The sequence below is a fragment of the Corvus moneduloides genome, chromosome 1 (assembly GCF_009650955.1).
Source record: "Corvus moneduloides isolate bCorMon1 chromosome 1, bCorMon1.pri, whole genome shotgun sequence".
Lineage (NCBI taxonomy): Eukaryota > Metazoa > Chordata > Aves > Passeriformes > Corvidae > Corvus > Corvus moneduloides.
Window position 1 is genome coordinate 144922517 of NC_045476.1, and position 24414 is coordinate 144946930.

General features: G+C 36.5%; 1 protein-coding gene across 9 annotated transcripts in view; it reads right to left on the minus strand.

Moving 5' to 3' along the window:
* The window catches only part of UBR5 (ubiquitin protein ligase E3 component n-recognin 5), an 83492-nt gene that overhangs the window by 40002 nt on the left and 19076 nt on the right, over positions 1-24414 (minus strand). For 4 of the 9 annotated variants that reach the window (XM_032130594.1, XM_032130567.1, XM_032130585.1 and 1 more), the window contains exons 5-15: positions 24069-24188; positions 20796-20985; positions 18905-19064; positions 12196-12345; positions 10029-10240; positions 5569-5685; positions 5380-5490; positions 4501-4655; positions 2427-2544; positions 1397-1581; positions 508-617 (exon numbers count right to left, since the gene is read on the minus strand). In XM_032130594.1, coding sequence (XP_031986485.1) covers positions 508-617; positions 1397-1581; positions 2427-2544; positions 4501-4655; positions 5380-5490; positions 5569-5685; positions 10029-10240; positions 12196-12345; positions 18905-19064; positions 20796-20985; positions 24069-24188 — 1628 coding nt within the window. Of the gene's footprint in view, positions 1-507; positions 618-1396; positions 1582-2426; positions 2545-4500; positions 4656-5379; positions 5491-5568; positions 5686-10028; positions 10241-12195; positions 12346-14844; positions 14935-18904; positions 19065-20795; positions 20986-24068; positions 24189-24414 lie in introns of those variants that run through there. The other 5 variants (XM_032130603.1, XM_032130576.1, XM_032130614.1 and 2 more) reach the window with 4 other exon arrangements.

A 24414-nucleotide genomic window follows, 5' to 3' on the forward strand; every position in this document is an offset into this window, starting at 1 on the left:
GCACAAGTTCTTCTTCTTCTCTGACTGCTTTTGTATGTTAGTAAAGAATGTCGTATTTTAGACATTTTCTGTATTAGATACAAACTACTGCTTTCTGCATTGACATTCAACTGCAAGGCAAGCTGTTCAACAGCAGCTTAATCTTTAAAGAAGTTTTCCAAAACAAGTTCAACTTCTGAGCTGCAAAGAAGCTCATTATCACATTGCAACTAAACATAACTTTATCTTCAGACTTCCTCTTGATCACCTCCTGAAAGATGCTTTTGATTCTGAGAACTGCTACGCTTGCGCAGATACACCTTACATCGAGTAGTCACTGCTTATACATTTATTTAACACTGACACCAATTATTCAAAGTCTATTACAAAACCTTTACCTATATTGCAGTACAGACTGAAAGATCAAAGGATTGTGAAAGTAGTACAAAATCACTGTAGAACTGCCTTTTATGGAAATTTCTTATCTACACAAATATTTTATGTTACTCTGAGCTACACATTACTTACTATACGGCATTGATGCACTGCTTGCTATTGAAGATGCATCACTACAAGTGGAAGCTGGGGATGGTGGAGGACCCATCTCAGTTTTCACTGGTTCCTGTTTGCTTTCAGGTCTAGAATAAAAGGTAGTACTTAGAGTGAAGAAAGAAAAAAGTGAAATCTTTTCTGTGACAATGGACAAAGTGTCAGTGTATCCCAGCATTGTTCCTTTAATAATACCTTAAAGAAGTAACTCCACACTTCTGAACAACCATCCCAACTGACAAGGCTATAAATCTTGATGTTGGGAACAGTGCAATGCCGTGTAATCAGGGATTAGCTTTTTAACATTAACTGAGCATAGGTACACTATTACAGAAAATAAACATGATGAGCTTCATTTGAGGGCAGGAAGAATTATTAGCTTTATACAGTAACCTGAAACTCCAGAACTGCTAAGCATTTTCAAGCTTTACTTGAAATTGTTTAAATCTGTTTTAAGAAACATTTAAATGGCAATTGTCAACCTGAATTTTTTTTTTTCCAAACTGTGGAGGGGCTGAAACAGATCTGTTTAATCTCATGAAGAGCCAGAAAACAGCCGGTTCCATTTTCAGCTATTAAAATAATAAAATCTTGGAAACTTTATGGAACACTGTAGGCAAGCCTTCATTTAATACTCTGCCTGCATTTCACATGTCCATAATGATTTCACACAACTGAGACACCTTTCCTGCAGTGAGTATTTCTGCACATCTAGCCAAGTTTAAAAAGAAACCTAGTATCTTATAAAGAAGGCAAAATTTTCGAAATTGTAAAAATCTGACCTTCCTTTTCCATTATTATTCCCCAGGTCAAGAGAGTATCAAATAAAGGATCTGTGTGTACACGCGCGCGTGTTCTCCACACTTACTTTGCCTCAGTAGTTTTGCTGGCTTTCTCCATGTTTTTCAAGCTCTCGGGGGACCGAAGCTGAAATCGACAGCTATCGTTCATGTTCCAAACAGATTCCATTAACACACCGACTTTAGGAATTCCAGCACTGATTGAAAAAGCAACTGCTCCAGCATGATAGAGGGGATTATTTCTTAAACACACCTACAGATAGAAATATTTATTTCTCTGAGAAAAATGGATTCTACTGAGGGAAATCATATGTGCATTATTTTCTTGGTGACATATGTAGTAGTCAAAATAGAAAACTTATGGAATCAGGTGAAGAGGAAAGTCAGCAGTATGTACAGAAAAGGAAGCTGTTGTGCAATTCACAGCTGAAAGCAACAGTTTTAGCAGTGAAACATATAATAGCAGTTTAACATATAATATTTAGATGCTCAACCACAAAAGGAAGAATTACTCCAATAACAGAGACTCATCACAGTGTCAATTAGAATGGTATTGGAATCAATAGAAATGTGCTCCCTGGGAAAGAGCTGTTTTGTCTCATATTAGTTCTAGTACTAATCACAAAAAAAGTCCTCTGTACCAGTTATTAGCCCTTTTGGTAAAGGCTTCAAACCAAAGGTCTATCACACTGCATAAATAAATCAAATCCAGACATTAATACTGCAGGTACTTAAATGCTTAATCATTTACTAAGCTATTTGTTCTATGGGGAATTGTATGTCCATACTTACTTTCTCTCAAAATACAGAATCAGTAGGTAAATTAAATCAGTAGGTAAACTAAACAGAAGTACTTTGCATGAGTACAGCTTGTTCTTGTGTGCAGCAATAGCCATACTTATAAAACAGTAACAACACTAACAGAACACAGCCATTTACAGTCCTATAATTAAAACATACTATTTTAATTCCACATTATCAATATCCCTTTTGTGCGTAACTTTTTGTGATAATTAATTTTGCTGGGTTTTTTTAAGAGCAGGTTGTAAGCTCATCATATAGCATGGTAAAAGTGCCACTGGTGACAGCTGTACTTGCCTGGGTTCCAACAGTTATGTTTGGCATAGAGGAGATACCAGCACTAGACTTCGGCTTTTTATTTTTTGCTCTGGCCTTTTCTAGCATTTTCTTCCTTTGGCTGAAAGGAACTACACCCCTGTGGAAAAATGCATGTTATTTTAAAAAGGCTGTGAAAGAAAATCTTTGTTCAGAACTTTGAACAGTTTATTCCTTCTGCTTAATGTAATCACAATCAAACATACAAGTGTGTGTGCCACCTTCTCCAAAATCTCAAAGAACTGCAGAAACGTCATCTTTTTCTATATGTAGCCCCACTTTCCAAATTCATCTCCACTGCCCCAATTTACTAGGAGGAGGTGGAAGAGGCAGAGCCCACAAGTTATTTCACTGCCAAATGGCTTCCCTTCCAGTCTGAAGTGCTGCAAAACCTCTGTCGCAAGTGGTATACCCCAGTCACAGCTTTCAAGATGCAGGCTGCATCTCTGAACTTGAGGATTCCCACAACTAGTGATAACTTCCAGAGATTGCAAACTCTGGAGAACAAGATAAGCTTTTTTGTTTCTAAATTCTAAAAGCCTCACTTTCTCTCTGGGGACATGGCTGAAGGAGCCTGGGACTCTTACGACAGACATCTGCTGCAAGTGGGGGAAAAAAGAACACTCCTTTTGTAATTGGATCCGCTCAGTTTAGTTGAAAATCATGCCTGCATACACAGTTAAGCATGCTTATTATTTTGATACTTCATGTTTTAGTCAGTGGCTTATACAGTCAAAAGCTTGGACTAAAGAAGCTCCTTCATGTTAAGTAAAACATGAAAAGCATCAGTCCTGTGCAACACTGGAAATTGAAATCCTGTCTCATACTACAGATCACTGTAACTAAGGGTATCAATAGTAACAGAAGCTTCTGTCTGCATCAGTCTGGTAACATAAAATCACCACAGCCCACATTTAACCAGAAAAAGACATATTAGTTCATAAATTGCTTCCAAAGATTACATATAAATGCTAATAAGTCTTTTTGTATTTTGCACCAATTATTCCAGTAAAAATGGAAGGTTCTAATAGCCAGTATCTCGGATGCTATGGCTTAGTAGTTTCTATACAAAGAGTAATTAAAGTGTGGCATGTCGGCCATGACACAATGAAAGGGCCAAGAACCAGAGAGGTGTAATTTTGGGATCTGGGACTAGAAATTAGAATAAAATATGTCTGTGTTTAAGTTTACAAGTCTAGCTACAAGTCTACTTAAATATTTTCCAGAGTTAACAGAATTTAATGATAAAGCCGTTTCATAGAATTAATTTTCAATGCTCTGATTTCCAGCTCATCATTAAGTATTTAACTCACCCATGCCTCAAAGCCACTTGAACTTTAGGCATGGTACATAATGCAATGACTCCTGACACACCGAAAAATAATGCATGCTGCAATGCATTAGTATTACTCAATGAATTCACTTAAATTAGAAACTCATTTCAGAGCCCTTTTGGAAGCATTATTTTTGAGGGTTTGTTTTTTGCTTGGTTTTGTTTGGGTTTTTTTGGCATAGCCTTCTTAATCATCAAGTTGTTAGTTAAAATATTTTAACTAACATTTCACATTTTATGTTTAAAAGGGTTATATTTTAACAACTCCAGAGGGAGCAATTGATGTTATTTCCCTCTTCTTTAAAATATAGACCACAAATTAATAGACCAAATCTTCCAACAGAGCCAGAGAGAGGAACATCATCCTCATATGTGGGTAAGTTTGCTCCATATTTATAATCTGAAAAAGGCCCGAAAGGCATAGAGAAGATTATTATTATTCTCTGATCCTGTGTAGTACTGATACATCTGAATGCTAAAGCATTTAAATACATCTCCTAAAACAACGACCTTATTCTGTTAAAGATGTTATAATTGGATCCAAAAGCTTTAGGCATTAAAAAAGAGAATAAATGTATTTTAAAAAGGGAGCCTAAGCTCAAGTGCAGATTTCCCGAACTCAGAACAATGGTGGTTCAGTAGTTTTGCAATGCTTCTCAGAGTCAGAGACATGAAGACATCCGGAGCATCTACACTGTTGTACACAAACACAGTATTACTTACCACCAATACAAGTTGTTCTCTAGTTGAGCACACGTGTAAAGAGCACAACAATGTAAAGAAACAATCCGTTCTCCCTGAAGCTCCGAGTATGTCTGTGCAGTGTGTTCTAATTTAGAGGCTACGGAGCTTAAAGTTTCATCTACCCATGTAGCAACCTAATGGAGAAGGAAAGAAAGGAACAGAGAAGGTAGAGGAAAAAAAAGAAGTTGCACATCAGTCGCATCTTTAACATAATATTTACTGGTTTTGAAAGGGGGGAAGAAAAAAACACATCATAAAACAAAAAAGCAATTATGCCCTTTGGAAATTTACCCCCTAGCATCTTTTCTTTCCCCAAAAGAGAGCTTTTCAGAACTGTTTTCCCCTCTATTTCCAGTTCTCCACATTAACAAAAAAGGTTGGGGAAAAGAAAAGAGAAACCTGTCAAAAAGTATACGGATGTGTTGGTGTCTTTACCACATCAGTTTCAAGTTTACCCTAACTGGACTGAAAAGCATATTCAGATAACTTGCTTTACATCACTGAAAGCTTCAATGTCCTTAATTTTTCTACTAAATCTATAAAGAACATTAACAAGCTTCTCTATTCTCAAACCAGTGTCAGTTTCTACTGTAACAGCAAAAAGTCAAGTGTTTCAGATAATCAGGTAAACCAAGTATCTTTTCACTGTTTCAGCTGTAAATCTGACAGGTTCCTTTTTTAAAAACTTTTTGCATTTCTACAAAACACCAGATGGAGAAGAAAATAAATGAATGAGCAAATGAATTTAAGTACTTTCAAGAGCAGATAAAACTGAAGAAACAACTTCTCTATAATATACTGCAAGCAACTGAGAAAACCCAGCTTTGTCAAACTCAGCAACCAGCAAATATTTCATACCTTGTTATTTTCCGTGGCAACAGTTGCTCTAATACTATTTGCAGACAGCAGCACTATCTTTTCATTGGTTAACCCCAAGAACATGGCTCGTGGATGATGTAGCGAAGGATTCTTTGGAAACAAAAAATATTTCAGATATTCAAAGCATATAAATAATTCTGAAGGGAAACATTTAAAGCTATACAGTACCTGTGCATTTCTGTAAGGCTCTGATTCACTCCACTTCCATTGATAGAGTTCTCCTTTACTGCTAACAGCCACGAGCTCAGAATATAGAGCTCCAATAGAAATGAACTTTGTTCCATCCTACAAACACAGAAATATGAAGTCTAAGACAACAGTATTATAAATGCATCTATAAAAACACATACATGAAAAAAAAATGAACTTGGAATTGGTTTTTTTTCCAGAGCACCCATGAACGTTGATCCTGAAAATAAAGATGTATCCAGATTGTCTCAAACTCAGCATGTCCCCACACACAAAGCATCATTGTTTCTGATGAAGTGAAGGAAGAAAGAAATAGATATTATTTCCCTGAACTTCAGTAATAGCACATACATGGCAATTAACTTGGACAGTTTATATTAAGAGTTTACACAGTGTTTTAAGAACACAACACTGCTCATAAAATTAAAGATGAGAAGATCTCTTGACTTGCAACACTGAAAAAATAAGTTACTGCTTGAAATTCTGGCTGTTTGAAATTAACAAAAAAGCAACATAATTCCATTATTCCACTGCTAAGTATAGCCAGGAAGGTATCTTGCAAGCTACCCAACACCCAAGAAATCAATTAATCACATTTACTGGTTCATCGGTTAATTCTTATCTTTCACTTCGGAAAGCAAATAACTGCAAACAATGTCAAGTTAAAAAAAACCAAACCAACAGTATACTACATGTCTCAATAATGCATCATTATAACCCGATACGCTGGAAAAGTTACTAATTATTCATTTTTCCTCTCGCCCTTTCCTCCTTTTTAACATTTTATCAAAACTCATCTGATGTCTTTCTACTACTTACATAGCATCACTTTGTTCATTTGCTTCATCCTGTACCTACACGGACCTCACAGGTCTGTTTTCCTCCCTCTTAGATTGGGTTCAATGTTGCTGCAACTATGCACAACCTCACTTTTGCAAATTCCTGCTCCTCCTTGCACTGAAATGGATCTCAAACTACAGAGAATTTAAGTGATTTCACAAAGCATTAAATTCTGTTTACTGAGAAACATTTGTAACATTTCACTGCTCCTCAGCAAGTGCAGCTATAGGACAAACATGTTCTTTCTGAAGTTCCTTACTTGTAGTAAGTCAAATTTTTCTTCCACTTACAGCTTTACAAAAAATAAAAAAAAACCCCCAACTTAAACTAGTATAAAATCAAATGCTGTCTTCTACAGCTACAGATCTGAAAGAGAGGTACATGATATCTAGTCTTCTCTGTAGTGGTTATCTCCCAGATCAGTATCTTTAACTGACTCTCAGATACACCATGTTTATGTACTTCAGCCATCTGACAGGAAACTGAATTCAGTCAGCCAATAAAAAAGTCCCACCATCCTGTACATCTTCTGTCCCCTAAATTAGGAGACTTTTTGCCGCAGAAGTTTAAAAGTGGAAACATTTTTAGTTTCGTAAGTCTGGATTTACACTATTTTTTTACTGTTTTCATGCCCAGAAGTGCGCATTCCAAAAGGTGTGAGTGTGTCCTTGAGTAACACAGGATTAATTCAGTACAGCTCTTACCAAACACTCAAATGCTCACCAATATTTTGGGAAAAAGAGAAAAGCAGCAGAAGGACAGAAGCAATCACAACCAATTCTCTTTTATACCCTGATAAAAGGCTCTAGAATTAGTTAAATCATTAGAGAACTATTTTGCTCTGGAGGGCATCTACCAACACAGTACAGAAGTAACACAAACACTAATCCACAGCATGATTATTAATACGTGCCATGGCATAAACACTGCACATTTTGAGAAAGAACTGTCATCAGAACCTACTGTAGTATAATGAGATACATCTCTACTTCATCAGCATAGATGAATCTTCAGAAGTTATCTGGCCTAATGCCTCAGAGTTAAGTATGGAAAGCAATTAATTTTTGCTCCAAGACACTCTCATTATGACTTTTCATCTTGCCAACATATTTTTTATAAACAAGCAGCTTTGTACCAGAAGCTGAGTATTAGAGAGACCTGCCAATCAAAACTTTTCTCTCCCTTCCATCAAAATATTAGCAGTTGTGACCTAAGTGCTCCAGGATCAATGCTACATTCATCTCCACAGGGCCATTCAATCAACTGCCCAAAGATGCAGGAACAACACAACAGCTCTGCTTCTGTAAACCTGAGACTCCTGTTCAACTACAAATTTTGATTTCAGACCAGAGAAATTAACACACTTGAAGATGATGCAGACCACTGACAAATTCTTAGTATCTCAATAGCTAAGCAGAACATACCTACTTGAAAAAACTAAAGGCTTGGTTTGCACCTCATTACAGTCAAGCAGGGAAAAACCAGCCATACTTGCCATTACTACAGCGTGGCTCTGATACACATGGCATAAGGCTGACACAGAGCAACTGTAGACTGATAGCACTACTAGTGCAACAAAACTCGAAACAGCAGAAGAATGTACTCATTGACTTGGATTCCTGAGCAGTTGATGACATTTATTTGGTGGAGAAAACCAAGTACCTGTGCAATATGTCTATACACCATCAGTCTCAGATTGTGGGTGAAACTGATGCATTTGGGAACACTATCAGCTTTCCAAATGTTTCACACATGCCTCTCAGGTCAGTACTTCACCTCCCACAAACAAAAGTTAACCACCCTTATCACAGCCTACTACAGTTCTGCCTCAAATGCTAAAGGTCAAAATAATGAAAAATGAAGGACAAATATTTGCAAACATGACTGGTTCTTTTGTAGTGGTTTATTGTGTGCTTTAACTTGCCCCTAGCTTAACATTTCAAGACCTCCTTCCTGTTTTCCAAAATGGAAGAAACATCTGAACTGACCTCTCTGCTAAACCATCTCCCTCAGGATTTTCACCTTGAAGAATTTCTGTTGGAAAATACTAAAAAATTCATACTGGGGCTATAGTAAGAAAGACACAGAACCATTTCTTATCAATGTTCAGCTGAAGGAAATGATGGAAAGTTTAATTACTTTTGGATAAAAATGGAAGGCCTTTCCAGTAAGACACCTTCATTTAACTGGAAGCCCAGAAGCTAGGGTTTATAAGAGTACATATGCAAACAGGTAAGTGGGAAGCAGTTCAGCATATATAAACTGCACAGGCATACAGTTAGATATCACAGCAAAATTTAAAAAAAAAAAACCCACACCAGTAATAATGGACATAGTAACATTACCAAAACACAGATGATGAGTCAATATCCCAAATCTAAACTACGTTTATTCTTTGATGTTAAATTCCTGAAATGTCTCTCTACCCAAGCTAGATTTTCTCATTCTAAGCTAGCGGGACAAAAGCTGCCAACTTTCACTGACAGAGAAGTTCAATGCTACTAGATGAGGAAAAACAAAACAAAACCAAACCAACAACAAATCCAAAAACAAACAAACAAAAAACAGTTTAAACACGAAAGATCTGGTAGAGAGCAACTATTAGACAAACATTCTTTTTAGGTCTCTTAATTTCTCAGTTTAAATGCCCAAAAGAAGGCAATAGCATCTATAGTCATGCTGCTGTAAGCCGAAATAAGCCTCTATATTCACCTCTCTTCTCAAGCTATCTAGATTTAGTCTGAAATGAACAGAGACACAGAAAAAGGAAGTGTGACAGATCAAAAAAGCAACCTCACAGATCCTGCAGACAGACAGAAATGGGAACACCAGATCAAGTCCATAAAATTTGGTCTAATAAACATAGATGATCCTTCCATTCTTAGGAAGCTTTTTGGTTTGGTTGGTTGGTTTGGGTTTTATTTTATTTAGGTTTTTTAAAAGTCATCTCCCCAAACATATAGGTAATCCATAAAGGCAATGACTACAGATATTCAATTAGCAACATACGGCTGGTTTTTCTACTGCTTTTATCTCCTGTGGTAATTACTTCTTGCCTTGAAAATGGAATTAAGGTTACAAAGAAAACCAGCTAATCAAAGCCAAAGGATTTTGAAGGAGCAACCAAGTTACTGATCAACTCAAAACACAACTGCAAATAAATGCCAATTTTTACCACTGTAGTTTAAAAGCCCAACCCATTCAAACTGAAAGTATCTCTAGGAATAATAATGCTTATCAAAAAATGTTTCCTTGATGAAGTATACTTAGATTGTTTCATGAATTTCCTACTGCCAATTAAATGCTTTGAGCACCCAAGTAAATGAAAGAAAGAAGAAAAAAAACCCCAAGCCTTCTGGTCTACAGCAGTGTCTTGAAAATACACCGAGAAGAAAATTAAAACAGTAGTAACAGAAGTGCAGCTATAAGGATGTAATTAATTATGTATAACTTACGTGCATAATAAGGAATATGCTTTATTACCTTATCTCACAAAACTAAGATGTGACAGTCAAAAAGGAAACACACAGTATTTATTTGGGAAAAAAACCCAGATCTGTTGCACAGCATGCAAACAATAGATTAAAAAAATTCCATACCTTATCTGGCCACCACTGCAAGTCTTCTCCTAAGGAAACAGGACTTTGAACAGGTGTATTCTTCTTGTCCAGGTTTGGTTCTCCTTCCTTACTTGTTGAGCCTCTTTCATTATCAAATGAGGCTCCATCAAGCCACCTTCGTTCACGCAAACGTAAAACGGACTCACGTTCACGCAACAGCTCAGAGTCTCTCTCTAAGGGAAGAAGGAGAACTGGTATGCAATTGGGTCACACCAGTGGGATAAAAGTAAGCCACTCTCTAGTAAAGACCCTTCAGGATGCAACTAACAGCAGTTAAATCTACTCACACAGATTAAAAATATAGTCCTGACATGCAACATTCAATATATTAACTCTTTCAAGAATATGTATTTTAGAATTACTAAACATAAAATAAGCTAGAAATAAAGGCTTACAGTTTTGTGCACTATGAAAAAATGCTAGAGCAATTTCACTTACATCGTAAGAGGCCAAATACATTTTACATTGCTATTTAAAGTTTTCTAGTACAATATGCACAGTTCCGTGGTTTTATCAATGTAGATACAATAATAAAAGAATCTTAAGTCTATATAGTCTGTCAGATATCTTTATGCAAACCAAAAAAGAGTTTTTATTAGAGAGTTTCGTAACAACTTTCCCAGAAAAACAGTAATTTGAAAAGGTTAAAGAAAGCAAGCATTAAAAAAAGCTCTCATACATGTTTGATAATCCAACCCCTTTTGTTTAAAGCAACATTCCAGGATTTAATAGGACTGGATTTAATAAATTAAAGCGTATCTGCTTTGAGTAGATCAAATGAAAACTTTTCAAGAGTCAGACAGGTTTTTAAAAGGATCCTCATAGAAAATGTTCCTTACCAAAATGCTTCCCCTCCAATTGGCCTATAAACTGTCTAAAGCCAGTACTCTGCAGTTCGCTCATGCAGAAAAATTTTTTAAATCAGGTAATCAAACTAACTTTCCACGAGTCAACTATGCATGGAAAATAAGGATTATAAAATTCGTGGTAACGTCTTATATAGAATAACCTTAGAAAAGGAAAAAAAAGGAGGAATTTAGAAGGAGTTATGTCAGATGCTTAATATTCGCACATGCACATAAATGCATTTAACCTATGAAGTACCTCACTTATGCTCACAAAAATCAACTGAAATTACATATACGAGATGACTGCATTATTGTATCATAGTGTCAATGGATTATGCCAAGTCTTGGGCTTTTTGCTGTATTAGACAAATGGGAGAGCTTTTACATAAGCCAAACACGACAGTCTGTCTTACAGATGTATTTCACATAAGTACTGTACTTACTTTCTAGCAAACATCACACTGACCCCTGACTAATAATTTTGTAACAGGAACTTACGTGTTCAGCAATTAATATATAAAACATGTTCATGAAAGGCAACAAAGCTGTACTAAATAAACAATCACACCAGAGGTTGGATTAACAGTTTGGAAATACCCTAGGCATTTGTGGCAACAGCTTCAAAAAGACAGGAAATTGCTGCATGGTCTGTTATAAATCTTTTAAGTGTATAATGCTTAAAAGAAAAAATGCCCTAACACTGCTCAAGGAGCTTTTTTTATCACCTGCCAATAGTTCTCCTTATCCAACTATAAAAACACTTCCAGAAAGTAAAATTTAGATTTGTTCTCCCTCTTTATCATCTAAAGTTCCTCATTACATGAAGTTAACTTCTGTCATGGAACAACTAAGGAAATGTGAAGAACAGTGTACAAAGAGCAACCCAAAAGAAAGAAAGAAGAAAAAAAAAAAAAGTATTAAGAATGCTGCATGTCATCGATTATTACTAATTTTTGAGCCAAATTAAATATTTGGAATGCAATCTATGTATTAGTAGGTACATACACTACGGCTTAAAATAAACTTAACATGCAAAAATTTTGTAACACCTTGCAACACCAATGATCAACAATTAGATTTAAAACACATGATGACCAATGTTCTTGCAGAACTTACCTGCTAATAGTCAGAATTCATTAATAATTTTGATGAGTAACAATCTACTTGTCTACTCTGTATTTGACAACATATCACAGTCTACTTTCACATTAAATCAGCATCTAAACCACCAGCGTGTACTATCACTAGCTTTTTCCACAGCAAACTACTTATTACAAAGAAAAAAGGTGCAAAATTACCTCTGGATGAGCCTAGCCTGGAAAGTGATGAGCGCCGAAAGGATGGATAACCAAAGTAACTAATATCTTCTGAAAACATAGCATCAGCATCAATAATGACACTTGGGTGAGCAGAATGTATGTCAGCATCCAGAAGAGACATAAGATCCTCTATAAGAGGAGACAAGGGTCTTAAGTGAATAATCAGCTACTTAAAACATCAGCTAGAGAGACCATCAACTAAACAAATATCAAAACAAAAAAATCCTATCTATTAATTGAATTTCTGCTCTTCAGATTCACCAGTGCAAACTCATGTGCCTCCTATGCAACCACATTTACAATCAAGCTTGGTGAACTAGTGAACAAAACCAGTTTCCCTGCAAGAACTGCTCTGTCACTTATCTAACCACATTTCCCAAACAAGACTTTCCCAAAACATATTGTTCTATATCCCAGAAATTCAAACTTTTGACTGTCACTTGAAAGAACAAAGCACTAAAATAAGATAAGAGACATATACACTCATGTGCACACACAGTCATGCACGTAATGCAGAACTCCCAAGATGACCTAGAATGAAGGGAGGACAGAGCTGACGGAGAAGGGCGGCCTTCGCACAGCCACGTCTTTGATGCCAAAGACTGTACATTTCTCCATGGAATGCTTCTCTCAGAGAATGAGGTACTCATTTAATTCACAAGCTAGTAACTTGCAGCTCTCAGTACAAAGCTTTAAATGGTAGCTACATGAACAACAACAACAGTTACCTGGGAAAAGCATAATGTTTTAATACAATGCAGTTTGAAAAAAAAGACCCAACCAAACCCAGAAGTTGAACTTAAATTAAATACTGTGACTGCCCTACCTTCTATGTTAGAAAACTTGAGTTTCCCTGAAGTAATGATCATCATTAAAATGCAAAACAATCTCCTTCCGTTAACTAAACTACAGCTTCTATCCACACACGAAAGAGGCTACTGGAAATTCATGTGACTTACTGAAGTCCAGCAATATGGACTGGCAGTACAACTGACCCTGACCACCATCTTGCTACAAAAGGGCAGTCGTACTTCCCTCCTTCATCCCTGTGGCAGGCACCTTCTTGGGACAAGGGGGGATTTCTAAATCTACAACTAGTGCATTCACCTGGCTTGAAAGAGAAGTTCACTGGGTATAGAAGTAATGTGGGAATGGATCTTCAGACTGACATAATGGAGTAACCAGAGCCCCAAAGGTGAAGCCTCACCACATTCTGCAAAGCTGACCAGACCCTACTGCTTGCTGCCAAAGGAGATAGTTCTTGCCCTTCCCAAACTTTCAAGCAAATCTGACTTAAAACAAACAAAAAAAAGAAATTAGGCTTCCCGAATTAGGTTTCACTAGCCCATACAGGCACACAAACCTCACCCCCATGCAAGGGAATGGCAGGATAGTGCCTTCTGGCAGCAGGACAACCGCATCTGCTTAAACCACCCAGGAAGCTCATGTGAGGCTATACACAAACCCTCTTAAGGAAACATGGAAGGAGCACACAGAATTTCTGCAAATCCAGTTCTCAGCCTTTATCTCACAAGCATAAAACAAAATAGTGACTAGAAAACAAGCATTCTTAACAGCAGGAACTGATTATTATGGGTCTTTTTCTCAGCGTCTGGAATGAAATGGAGGGAGGAACACAAAGTAGAGGGTATCAAAAAACTGAAAAGGAGCCATAAATCTGCTCTTAGAACTGGTATTAATTCACTTAAGACTTTCACATCCCTGAACATCAGAATATTCATCCTTGAATTTCTAAACTCTCATCTACAAGGAAATGTAACACATACCACTGACTGTCCACAGAAAAACAGCACTGTAACCTGTGAGCACACTCGATTTCAAGGCAAGACCTACATGAACACTTTTTGCATTAAGTAACCCGCTCAGGTGTAGACCATGCTTCTAAAAGGACACCATTTGGGACCCCATACTTCACGCGGCACACTTCAGGAAGCCATCCATGGCAAACTGCTTGGAAATCTTAGAAAAAAAATTCACATGAATTTGCCATGCCTGGCAAACAGGCTCTATCTAAAACAATTCAGATCACTCAGAGTACCCTTACCCTGCCTGCTACTCGCTTTTCACAATGATAAAGCTGCAGTACAGCTCACCTTCAGTGTCAACTCGTAAGTAACAGACTTTCAGAGCTGTGAACACAGATGAGATTCTGTTGTATTTCCCAATACTGACATACTGCTCCCTCTTCCCTCCTCCCACAATCACCACAACTATCTTTTCCTAGGTAAGCTCCAACCCCTCCATAGTCTAGCAACTAGTTCTGATATCTTTTGGTCAGTATCCAGGAAAAAAACTGCAAAGAACTTTGATCTCTTTCTAGGAACCAAATTGCCCAGTACAGAAAAGAACTCTCCACCCTCATTCAGAATGGACAATACTGGATTCTTTTTTTTAAGGTAAGCTAAGTGAGAAATCCTCTTGACAGAAAACACACACTAACTTGTGACACACACACACACCTTCCACCATGTCAGGCATCTTGAGTTTAGTTGTGTTTCCAAAAAAAAAGAAAGTAAAAATTCAAGCTATCAGACGTAAGAACCAAAACTATGTGGGTTTGGGCTAAATACGCATTAAGATGAGTAACGAAATTAAGCCTTTTCTTACCCTCTTATTTCAGCTTCAAACCAGATTTTAATTTTCTTCCAGTATTTCTGAAAGAGATCCCCCTTCTTCCATTTTCTATATCAGCAAAGAAAGGTGCTAAAACCAGTAGGGATAGGAGCCAAATCCACTCCCCTTCAAACATCACTGGAATTTTTTTAGCGCTGTGAAAACACAGATACTGCAAGGCTACATCCAGTTTAAGAATTCGGAGTTTAAAAAGAAAAAAAAACAAAACCAAAACCAAAAAAAATCCCCAAAAAACATTCTCTATGACTTTATTTTCCTGCTCTTCAGACAAAACCCATGGGATTATATCATTCATTGTGCTGTGTGAGACCAGAATCAGACTGCTCCCTTCACATCTAGATGTGATACTTCTGATGAACCTATTTTCGTAAGAAAATACCCATGATTCACTACTAAATACCACAGAAAATTAGAAGGAAAAGGATATCCAGTTCAGAGGAAAGAAACAAAACAAAACAAAATACCCACACCAAAAAAACCCATCAATAAAACCCCCTGGTTTTCAGTATGCACATAAGCAGCAATTCAAATAGCATCATCACTGGATTCATTAACTGAAGGCATTGCTTAGATCAATTCTGATCTCAAGTAGAGCTCACTTTAAACCTTTTCCCTTAAGGGCCAATCGTAAGTTCTCTCCCCTCTTCTCAGCTGCACACTTTTATGAAATATTCAAGGATTCAATGTGTTCAGTACCTCCTCCTCTTTCGAGTTTGGATTAAACTGGCAAAACTGTGACAGTGAAGGGAGAGAAACATTTGTTTTGGTTTCCTAGGAAACTAGACTAAAACAGAACTCCAGAATTCATTCTTGATAAGATAATAGTTATTCAAAATATTACCCAACTTGAAGTTCACAAAAACAGAGGAAAAAAAACAACCCAACAACAAAGAAAACAAAACCACAACAACAAAACCAGAAAAAAAACCCAACCCCATTATCTAATTGTTTTCCCCAAAGGCAAACCACTGAGCTGATCCTACACTATGCTGCAGTTCCCATCTCCCCTCACAGGAAGCCAACACAGTAAGTCCTGCTGCGACACCAGCCCATCTCTCCTCTCTGCAAAGCAGCCTGGATGTTGTCAAACCCACGTTTCACAAGTCCCACTAGTGAGAACGCACTGCACCATGCAGAAGCTACTGAGCAAATATGCACTCATCTGAACTACACAAACAACAAAACATTTTAACATCTATAGCATCTCTATTCAGAATATTAACAGAACATAAAGCCCAGAAGAACCCTCTATTACAACTTGATATGAGCCTCACAGAGGTTGTCAAGTCTTTTCCATGCTAAATGATCTTGTTCTATAGATCTTTTTATCTTATTCTCCTTATGTATTTGTTATGAAACAAATGAATCCATATTCCTCTCTGCTAACTATCATAAAACAAAAGAAACAGAATTAGATTAGAGAAGCCAAAAATCAAAGTACACTGGGGTCCAAAACCAAATATTTAACAGAGATTCGTTGATGGCAATCTGTACAGAAAAGCAGAGTTCTGCTCTTCACTTAAGACATTTTGAAGAATTCAGGAAGAACTGAAACGTGTTTTGGCACCTCAAAAAAAGTTAGATCCATAACCTTTACAGTACTAACTGGAATCATCACAACTGATACATTAATGAAATTATGATCCATTAAACAAAAATTTATTAAATTCAAAGTACTTGGAAAGTATCTCAGCTTATTAATGATTTTATTACTATTTTTTAAATCATATGCAAAGTGCTTTAAAAAAAGTCTGTCTGTCTTGGAAAGCTTAGAGAAGTAACCCCTAAATGTAAGGGTCACAAAGCATCAGACATGCAGAAGGCAGAAAGACAAAATTAATGTGCTTTTAATTGAAATGCAAGAGCCTCAGAAGTCCAGAGTCAAAATCTGTCTTGTCACATGCTTTTTTTGTGCTTGAAATGAACAAAATAAAAAAACTTTAAAGCATAATTTGACGTAATTTTTAAAAAGTTCTTAATCTTTCAGAACATTAAAAAAGCCTAATAATTGAATGCATACAGCATTTATCGGTTTTCTTTTATGATGTTATAGTTCCAAAGGGGCATCCAGACATGAGATGACAAGTGAAAGCAAGAAGACTGCAAAGTTTCTAGAGCAAAATACTTTTAAAAAGAGCTATAGGCAACTCTCTCTGGCCATTTGGTTTTCCTGAAACCTAGCTTGCACGGTCATGTGACATAAGCAAGGCTGGTAATTTTTACTACTCAATGTATCAATAGTAGAGTCATGACAGCACTGCCAAGTCCTCAGCTAGACTTCCTCTGGTCACTCAGATACCTAACTAATTCATTTCTGTGCAACAAACTGATTTTTGCCCATGAAACTTAGGACAGACAGAGAAGGCACAGCACATTCTACAAACCAGAAATTACATCTTTGAAGACTGGAGTTAAGACAGATCAAGTGTCATTTCAGTCATCATTTCCATATCTTTTCCCATGAAAACTGGGAAAAAACAGATCCATTTCTCTATGGGGTAATATAGGGGAAAAACTAATTTTAGGACATTGCAATCCCTTACAGGAAGTTTACTCCAAACAGAGAAGAAGATTTAAAAACTAAGCCAAGAGAATTTTTTTTTCTGGACATCCAGTGAGGACAGTGAAACTGCACACTACTTTAACCCATCTCAAATAGATGAGACTCACAGACTGTAGTGGAGGCACCTTCAAATGAAAGTTACCAGTCACAGGTTGTCAGATGGTCCCTATTAATTGATCCTTAGGATCTCAAGAGGTACTCAGAGAACAGTTAATGCTGCAGAATGCTGGTTAGTATGGTTAAAAGCAGTAATTTACAGTAGAAGTTCCTAACTGTGATTTATCTTCTGAAAGCCAGCTCTGGAGGAATGCATTTGGGTATGCTTAAGACTAAGAACTGCTTTGAACATTTGGAAACTTAGGAGAATTTATTTCCTCCATTGCATCCATCTAATGCTATTAAGCTCATCACTAAAAAATAAGATGGAGATTGAAGATTTTTCACCCCTTTCACCAGAAGATTCTTGATTCTAGAGCAAAATAAAGATGCTTGACAGATGCAACTAAAACTAGAAGAAGCAAAATGAAATACAAAGTTTTTGTTGCAGAAATTAAAAATAACCTTTGTCTAATCACATGACTGACAAGATAAAGATGGACGAAGCCCATGAACCTTCCTGGTGAACCAGATGAGCAGAAAAAAACCCCAAAAAAACATTTATTAGAAAAATATCAAAACATCATTTTGACACACAGAAAAAAAGCTATAATGTAGTCAGAGTTTAGATGTGTTCTTTTCATGCAGTGCATCTAACACAACACTGGATTTGGCTGCTATGTTTTCAAATCTGTTTATTCAGCAAGAAAAGATTGCCTAAATTATTTAGCCAATGCAAAAGAAGACTCAAAGTCTTCTATAAAAAGCAATTGTATGGGACAGACAGTATTTCAAAAATAGCTGCACTTCAATTACAGGATTTTGCCAGTCTAGCCAGAACACTACAGCATTTATAAGGGGAATTTGAGATGAAGAATAAATTCTCAATCTAACTATAACAACTGTAAACTGTTTTGCCCTCTACTAAGGCTTTTTGATTTTATAAAAACATAATTTTTGCTCTAAAAACTTGTATAAATATTAAGAATATTTGTTAGTAGTAAAAAACATGCAAGTCACTAGAAAGTTTTAGATTTAGCTTTTATGAGCAAGCCACACAGCAGTCTCAGCATCTCGTTGAGCAGCAAAATAGACGTAAGTAATGCTAGTGTTACAAAGCCTGGGATCCTAAAAGAAAATATAACTTTCATGCCCCCCACAAACAGTATTAACAGTTATTCTTCAGTGGCTATCCTAATCCGTCAAGACATCCCAGTCCATCTTTTGTTTTGTACATCTTTAGACTTTGCTCCTATAAGCAAGAATTGTCTTCGCTGCACACCTGGCACAGCACGGAACTCGCTGTCAGTACTTAAATACAGAAAAATAAGAATGCAATGCCATTTTTTTAATCAAAAGTTGCAGGATACAAACCTCCAGGAAGATATGATTCACTTGCTGTGTCATCCCCATCATCTCCATCTTCATCATCACGACTCAACAAATTATTTACAGCAAGGTTTACATCAAGATTTGTTCGTTGGAGTTCTCGAATAATAATACTTCTGGACTTCCCCTGTAACACAACTTGTGCCTGTAAGAGCAGAGTAGAATTGGTCACTGGTCATTCTCAGCTCATCAATCATCATTCATAAGAAAAGGCTTAATTCTAAAAGAAGTCTAGTAAGAATCAAAAGTCGATAATAGGACATACAGACACAGGGGCTCTTATCAGTTTTTCACAGTATCCTGCACTAGATACCCAGCCTTCTCTCAGTTCCAGTCAGGCCACTGAATTCCAACTTTGGTGCTAAATTTTCTAATGGAACCTTAGAATCTACTTCTTGGAATGTTTAATGCTGCATTTAAATAATAAGCAGTCTGGGTTTTGAGAATGTTCTGTATGTTTCTATAAAACTTAGTATGTCAAACAATGGAGTTTGCAATCAACTGCTGTGTCAAAACTACACCTCAATCCCTGTCTTTTACACTGGTTTCTCTTTCCACTGCCCTTCAAACAAAACCACCTCACTGACCGTATTTTTCTCATCATTCTGCTTCTAAAGGTTTATCTTCAGCAGTTTTTGCAACATTTAAGTTTTTATTAACAAAGTGCAAATGCAGATAAAACCTTCCAAGCATTAGAGGCAATGAATTTAAAAAAAAACAGAGAAACTCTGGTTTATTCCACTAAGCCCAGGACTCAGAGCACTTTGTTTGCCCAGATTACCCTCTACTGAATGTCAGAGATGATGAGAGTTTTGAAAGATCACGAACAAGAAAACATAAGAAACAAGTACTGAGTATTTTCACAACAGAGTAAAAATAAGGCACCAAGTAAAATGGTCTGTTGGCATGCAAAAAAAAAACCTGGGACGTTTTAACAGCGCACAAAGGCAAATTTTTTGTCATAACATTCTATGCCAGAAGTTTACAGATTTTTGAGATACCCTAGAATTTATAGATCATCTCTGAAGATCTTTCCTATTGCTCTGCTTTAAAGTTACCTCAGAAATGTTTTAGACACCTTCTGCTTTAAAGGTAAACAAAGTACGCTATTTAAAAAAGAAAAAAAAAGAAAAAAAAGGGAAAGCAAAATATCACAGCAAGGGAAGAAGCAAAGCAGATTATCTTTGGCCTAGCAAATAATATCTGTATTTCGAATGTAGACCAGCAACTAGTTCTAAGCAAATAGTTAAAATGAATTAACTAATCACATATTTTGAATGTATTCTTTTCTTCAAATATGGAGGAAAATGTTTTAACACACTTAACAGCTTCTTCAGGCTTTAATGCATTAAAAGGCAAAAGCAGAGCAATTTATACCCAATATTCATAAAAGTCACATCTATAAAAAATTAAGTAGAGGTGTACATGAAGAAAAATTATCAGTATTTTAAAGAGATTAAATATGTTTAATGTCTTTCATTTACATCTAAAATGGATCACTCCTTCTATCAAACAAGAAAAAGTCAATCTGCCCTCCTTCATTACATTCCTTCAAGAAACTTAACATTTGATACTATTCTCAAGTATTTGATTTTCTCACTAAATCTCCCCTCTACAACCAAACATGGCCTTCCTTATCTACATTAAACATATACGTGTCTTGGGGGAAGTCTGGGAAATGAAAATTCTAGAATCCAAAAGTCTATCACTTCCATTATGTATTTAAGAATAAAACCAAGTCAGCTAGGGAAAGTCAATTTCTTCAATTATATGCCATTACTCCTTGGAGAAAAGGCACTACTACAATACATTCCTGTACACACACTGTGAGAAGCTCTCCAAGCTTTTGGCAACAAGCAGCTTCTAGTTCACATACCTGTGAAATTAGTTCCTCTGGAATGACTGATGCTGGAATCACTGGTTGTGGTTGACTCCCCAGCAGCCCAGATCCTCTGTCACGTCCTGTGCGTATAACTCTGGTCTGCCTTCGAGAGTCTCGAGCTCCAGCAGATGATCTACCAGAAGATCCTCCTCCACTTCCACCAACCCCTGAACTCCAGCGACTTCTAGAAGATTTAGAATATTTATTTATTTAATACAACAGCATACTTTGGGGCCTACTTCAGTAAGTCTTTAGTTTTATTATTAATAACTTATAAATAGCCTCTGAAAAATACCGCAGCTTGACTTCATACACAAACATATAAAAGTAACTCTCAAAACTAGAAAGAACAAGAACACCAGGAAAACTGATAAAGTTCTGAAATATGCAGAAGAAATAAAAGAACAGGACTCCAACTGGAACTTGCACTCTTTCCTACTCATACAGCTGTGTGGATGTATACATACATAAATACATAAAAGGATGAATTCCCAGATTTTCTAAAAGCAGTAGCAGTAGCATAAGATCTAACACTCATCTGCTAATTTCCTGTTATAAAAGCACACATGCAGCAACTTCACTGTCAATGGCTCTGACAGAAGACCACTATACTTAGGTGGGTCTTCTAAAGATTCTGATACTTGATTTACATTAAGAAATTGGTAAAGATTACACTGGAAAAATCAAGTAATCTACTGCAAAAGAAATCTTACACTACATAGTTCTCTGATCCTCATGTATAGCTATCAAGAGATACTCTTCTTTTTACCTATTCCTTTTGCAGAAATTAACATCAACTGTATACATTGCAAAAACATGCCTGAACTGACTGAACAGTTTCTTCACTTCTATGAATCAGTATCAAAATAAGGCAACAAAAAGACAGTGATTTGTAAAACTAGACATCTCACCATCATTACAACTATCCACATCATTACAATTATCACCACAGAACTGTGTCAATTGTATCTGCTCTGGATTTAAGACAAGATAATCTGTTGCCATGAAAGACAAGAGACTCTAGTTAGTTCTTCGAGGTTAACTAAGCTTTATCTTGTAATACACCTTAAAGGGTACTGGCTATGGTATTACTGCTACTTAATAATCTGTATCAGCAGAACCTTCCTCTATCAACCACTTCAAGTCTCAAACTCCTTTCAAGAAAAAAATTTAAAATTAGACATGAAAATAAAGATATGATCTCTGAAACAGTATCTAATAAATTTACATTGAAAGTCTATTATAAGCAGCTATTAACAGCTAATTAAGTAAGAACACTTGTCTTGCATTTTATGCCTTCAGTTGATTACTAGCACCCTTTTTTAATTTGCGTTTTCTTTTTCCTCCCAACAACACCCTGCAACCACAGAGTAACTCAAATGTCTGCTTAAGACAAGGCCCTGTCAGACACATCTACATTTTCAGGATTCTAGCTAGCAACCACACAGACAATGACAAGACAAGACAGAAAGCAATTCAATGATGTCTTTAGGAAAAGTCTTGTCTCATGAGTTAAAAAGAGAGTTCTAAAAAAAAAATAAAAAAAAAAAGATGCTATTGAAAATATAAAAAAAAAACCAAAAAAAAACCCCAAAAAAACAAACCAACAAAGAACAATGTGACATTTTAAAAAAAAGAGCTAGTTAAACTGTTCTAAAGGTGGGAAGGTGGTTGAGAGGAAAAGAATGGGGCTGAGGGGAAGTCAAATTCTACCTACAGAGCAACTCTCAATTCAACCCTCTGCAGGGAGGTGTAGGGTTAATGAAAAGGTTCCATATTAGATATTAATACTACAGATGCATTTTCTACTTTAAGTTATAAACTATCAATGACATCATTTAGATATCTAACAGTTAAAACCATTTCTATTTGTGTAATAATTCAAATATTCCCTATGTGTCCTAATTTGGTCCTGTTAAGGAGAATAAGGACATGGCCATTGCTATAAAGCTGTCTAAACCTAAAATAAATACTAACACAGTACAGAAATCTTTCATCTCGTTTCTGTTCACCTACTAGTTAACCACAACCCTCCACTGTGCAGCAGCATGCTAGCAATTTCCCAAATCCAGTTATCTACTCTAACGGCCCCACAATTTGAATGGCTTCAGATTCAATTTATTAACACAATTATTCCCTCCAATTAACAGACTAGTTATAGTGTCTACTGCTACTCTACTAGTTCAGTGATGTTCCAACTACCTAGTTCCGAGACATTCAAGAGAAGACATCAGGAACACTTCAGGGTTGGTCTCTAAGATTCAAACAATTTTAACACATTATGCTTAGCTAAGAATAATGAGGGAAAAAATGTGATACACATCCCACAAGAAGCTCTTAAACATGACAATACTAGTTTGTCTTTAACATTTATCACATGGATTTTTAGGTTCAGATGTGTAATGATTTCAGAAAAAATTTGGGAAGCTTATAGGGATGGTTATTCTTCATGCAACTAAGGCCCAAATGAAATTAGTTTATTTGGTAATAAAAAACCAACAAATTTTCTGGAAATTAATGGAAAGATGTCATTCCTTCCTCTTAACAAATCATTTGCATTCTCCTTAACTGCAGTTAGTAACCTTAGGAAGCAGCAGAGTTGGACATGTCTTACAAAAACATGTAACAAAGAGATCACTGCCATTATGGAATGAAGATTACTTTACCTTTCTATAAAAAGGGACACCATCAATTTTAAGTCTAATGACAAGAAAACTGGATCTATACAGTATATTTAGCATATAGTACAATTTTAAAGGTTCTGAGAAACAACCTTTTCCAAATGCTCCTTTCTTATTACTATGTATAGGATCCCAGCTATCAAAACACCACTCATGACTTGGAGCAAGGGAGTGGAAGGCACAAAACAATGGAGCACATAATGAAGGCTCTTCCTGCATAAATGCACTCATTTCACTCTATGCTTGTAACCCATCATGGTTTAAATTGATAGTGTCCCTCTGAAATAGACTGCTTTTCAAAAATCAAGGTACTAAAAAAACATTCAAAAGAAGACAACACAGCCTAAAGCAGGTTATTCTTCACACATACATGAAGATCTCTCCGTATCCTATGTGCTGAATGGTCACTTCAATGTCTGTTATTTTAACCAAGTCAATCAAGTGGGTTTTTTTGTTATACCCTACCTACCCAACTGCTGTGATTATACGTTCCCTTATACATACTGCATACAATTTTTATATGTGTATACACATATACTCAAATATGGAACAAACAGATTGCAGCCTCAATCCTATCAAAACTTACCCAAGGGTGTTGCCTGCCAGTCTGCCCAGAGTTTCAGAACCAGACAGAAACCATGGGGAGTCACTAGTCCTGCCTGGCCTGGATGTCCTTCCTGCCCCTGAGCCACTGCTCAACTTTGAACTGAAAGTAAAAGATGGTAAATCAGTCACAAAACAATCCCAAATGGGTTAAGAACAAAACCTGGAATCCCAGGTTGAAATTCTCAGGGACTTAGTCTGGTAACATACCAGCTTAAGCAACACCCTTGGGGAATATTCCAAACTAATCTAACTGTATATTAAGAGGTACACTGGAAAAAGAAAGTGGAAAGCATGCCTAACAGACCTTACGTACATCGGCAATCCAT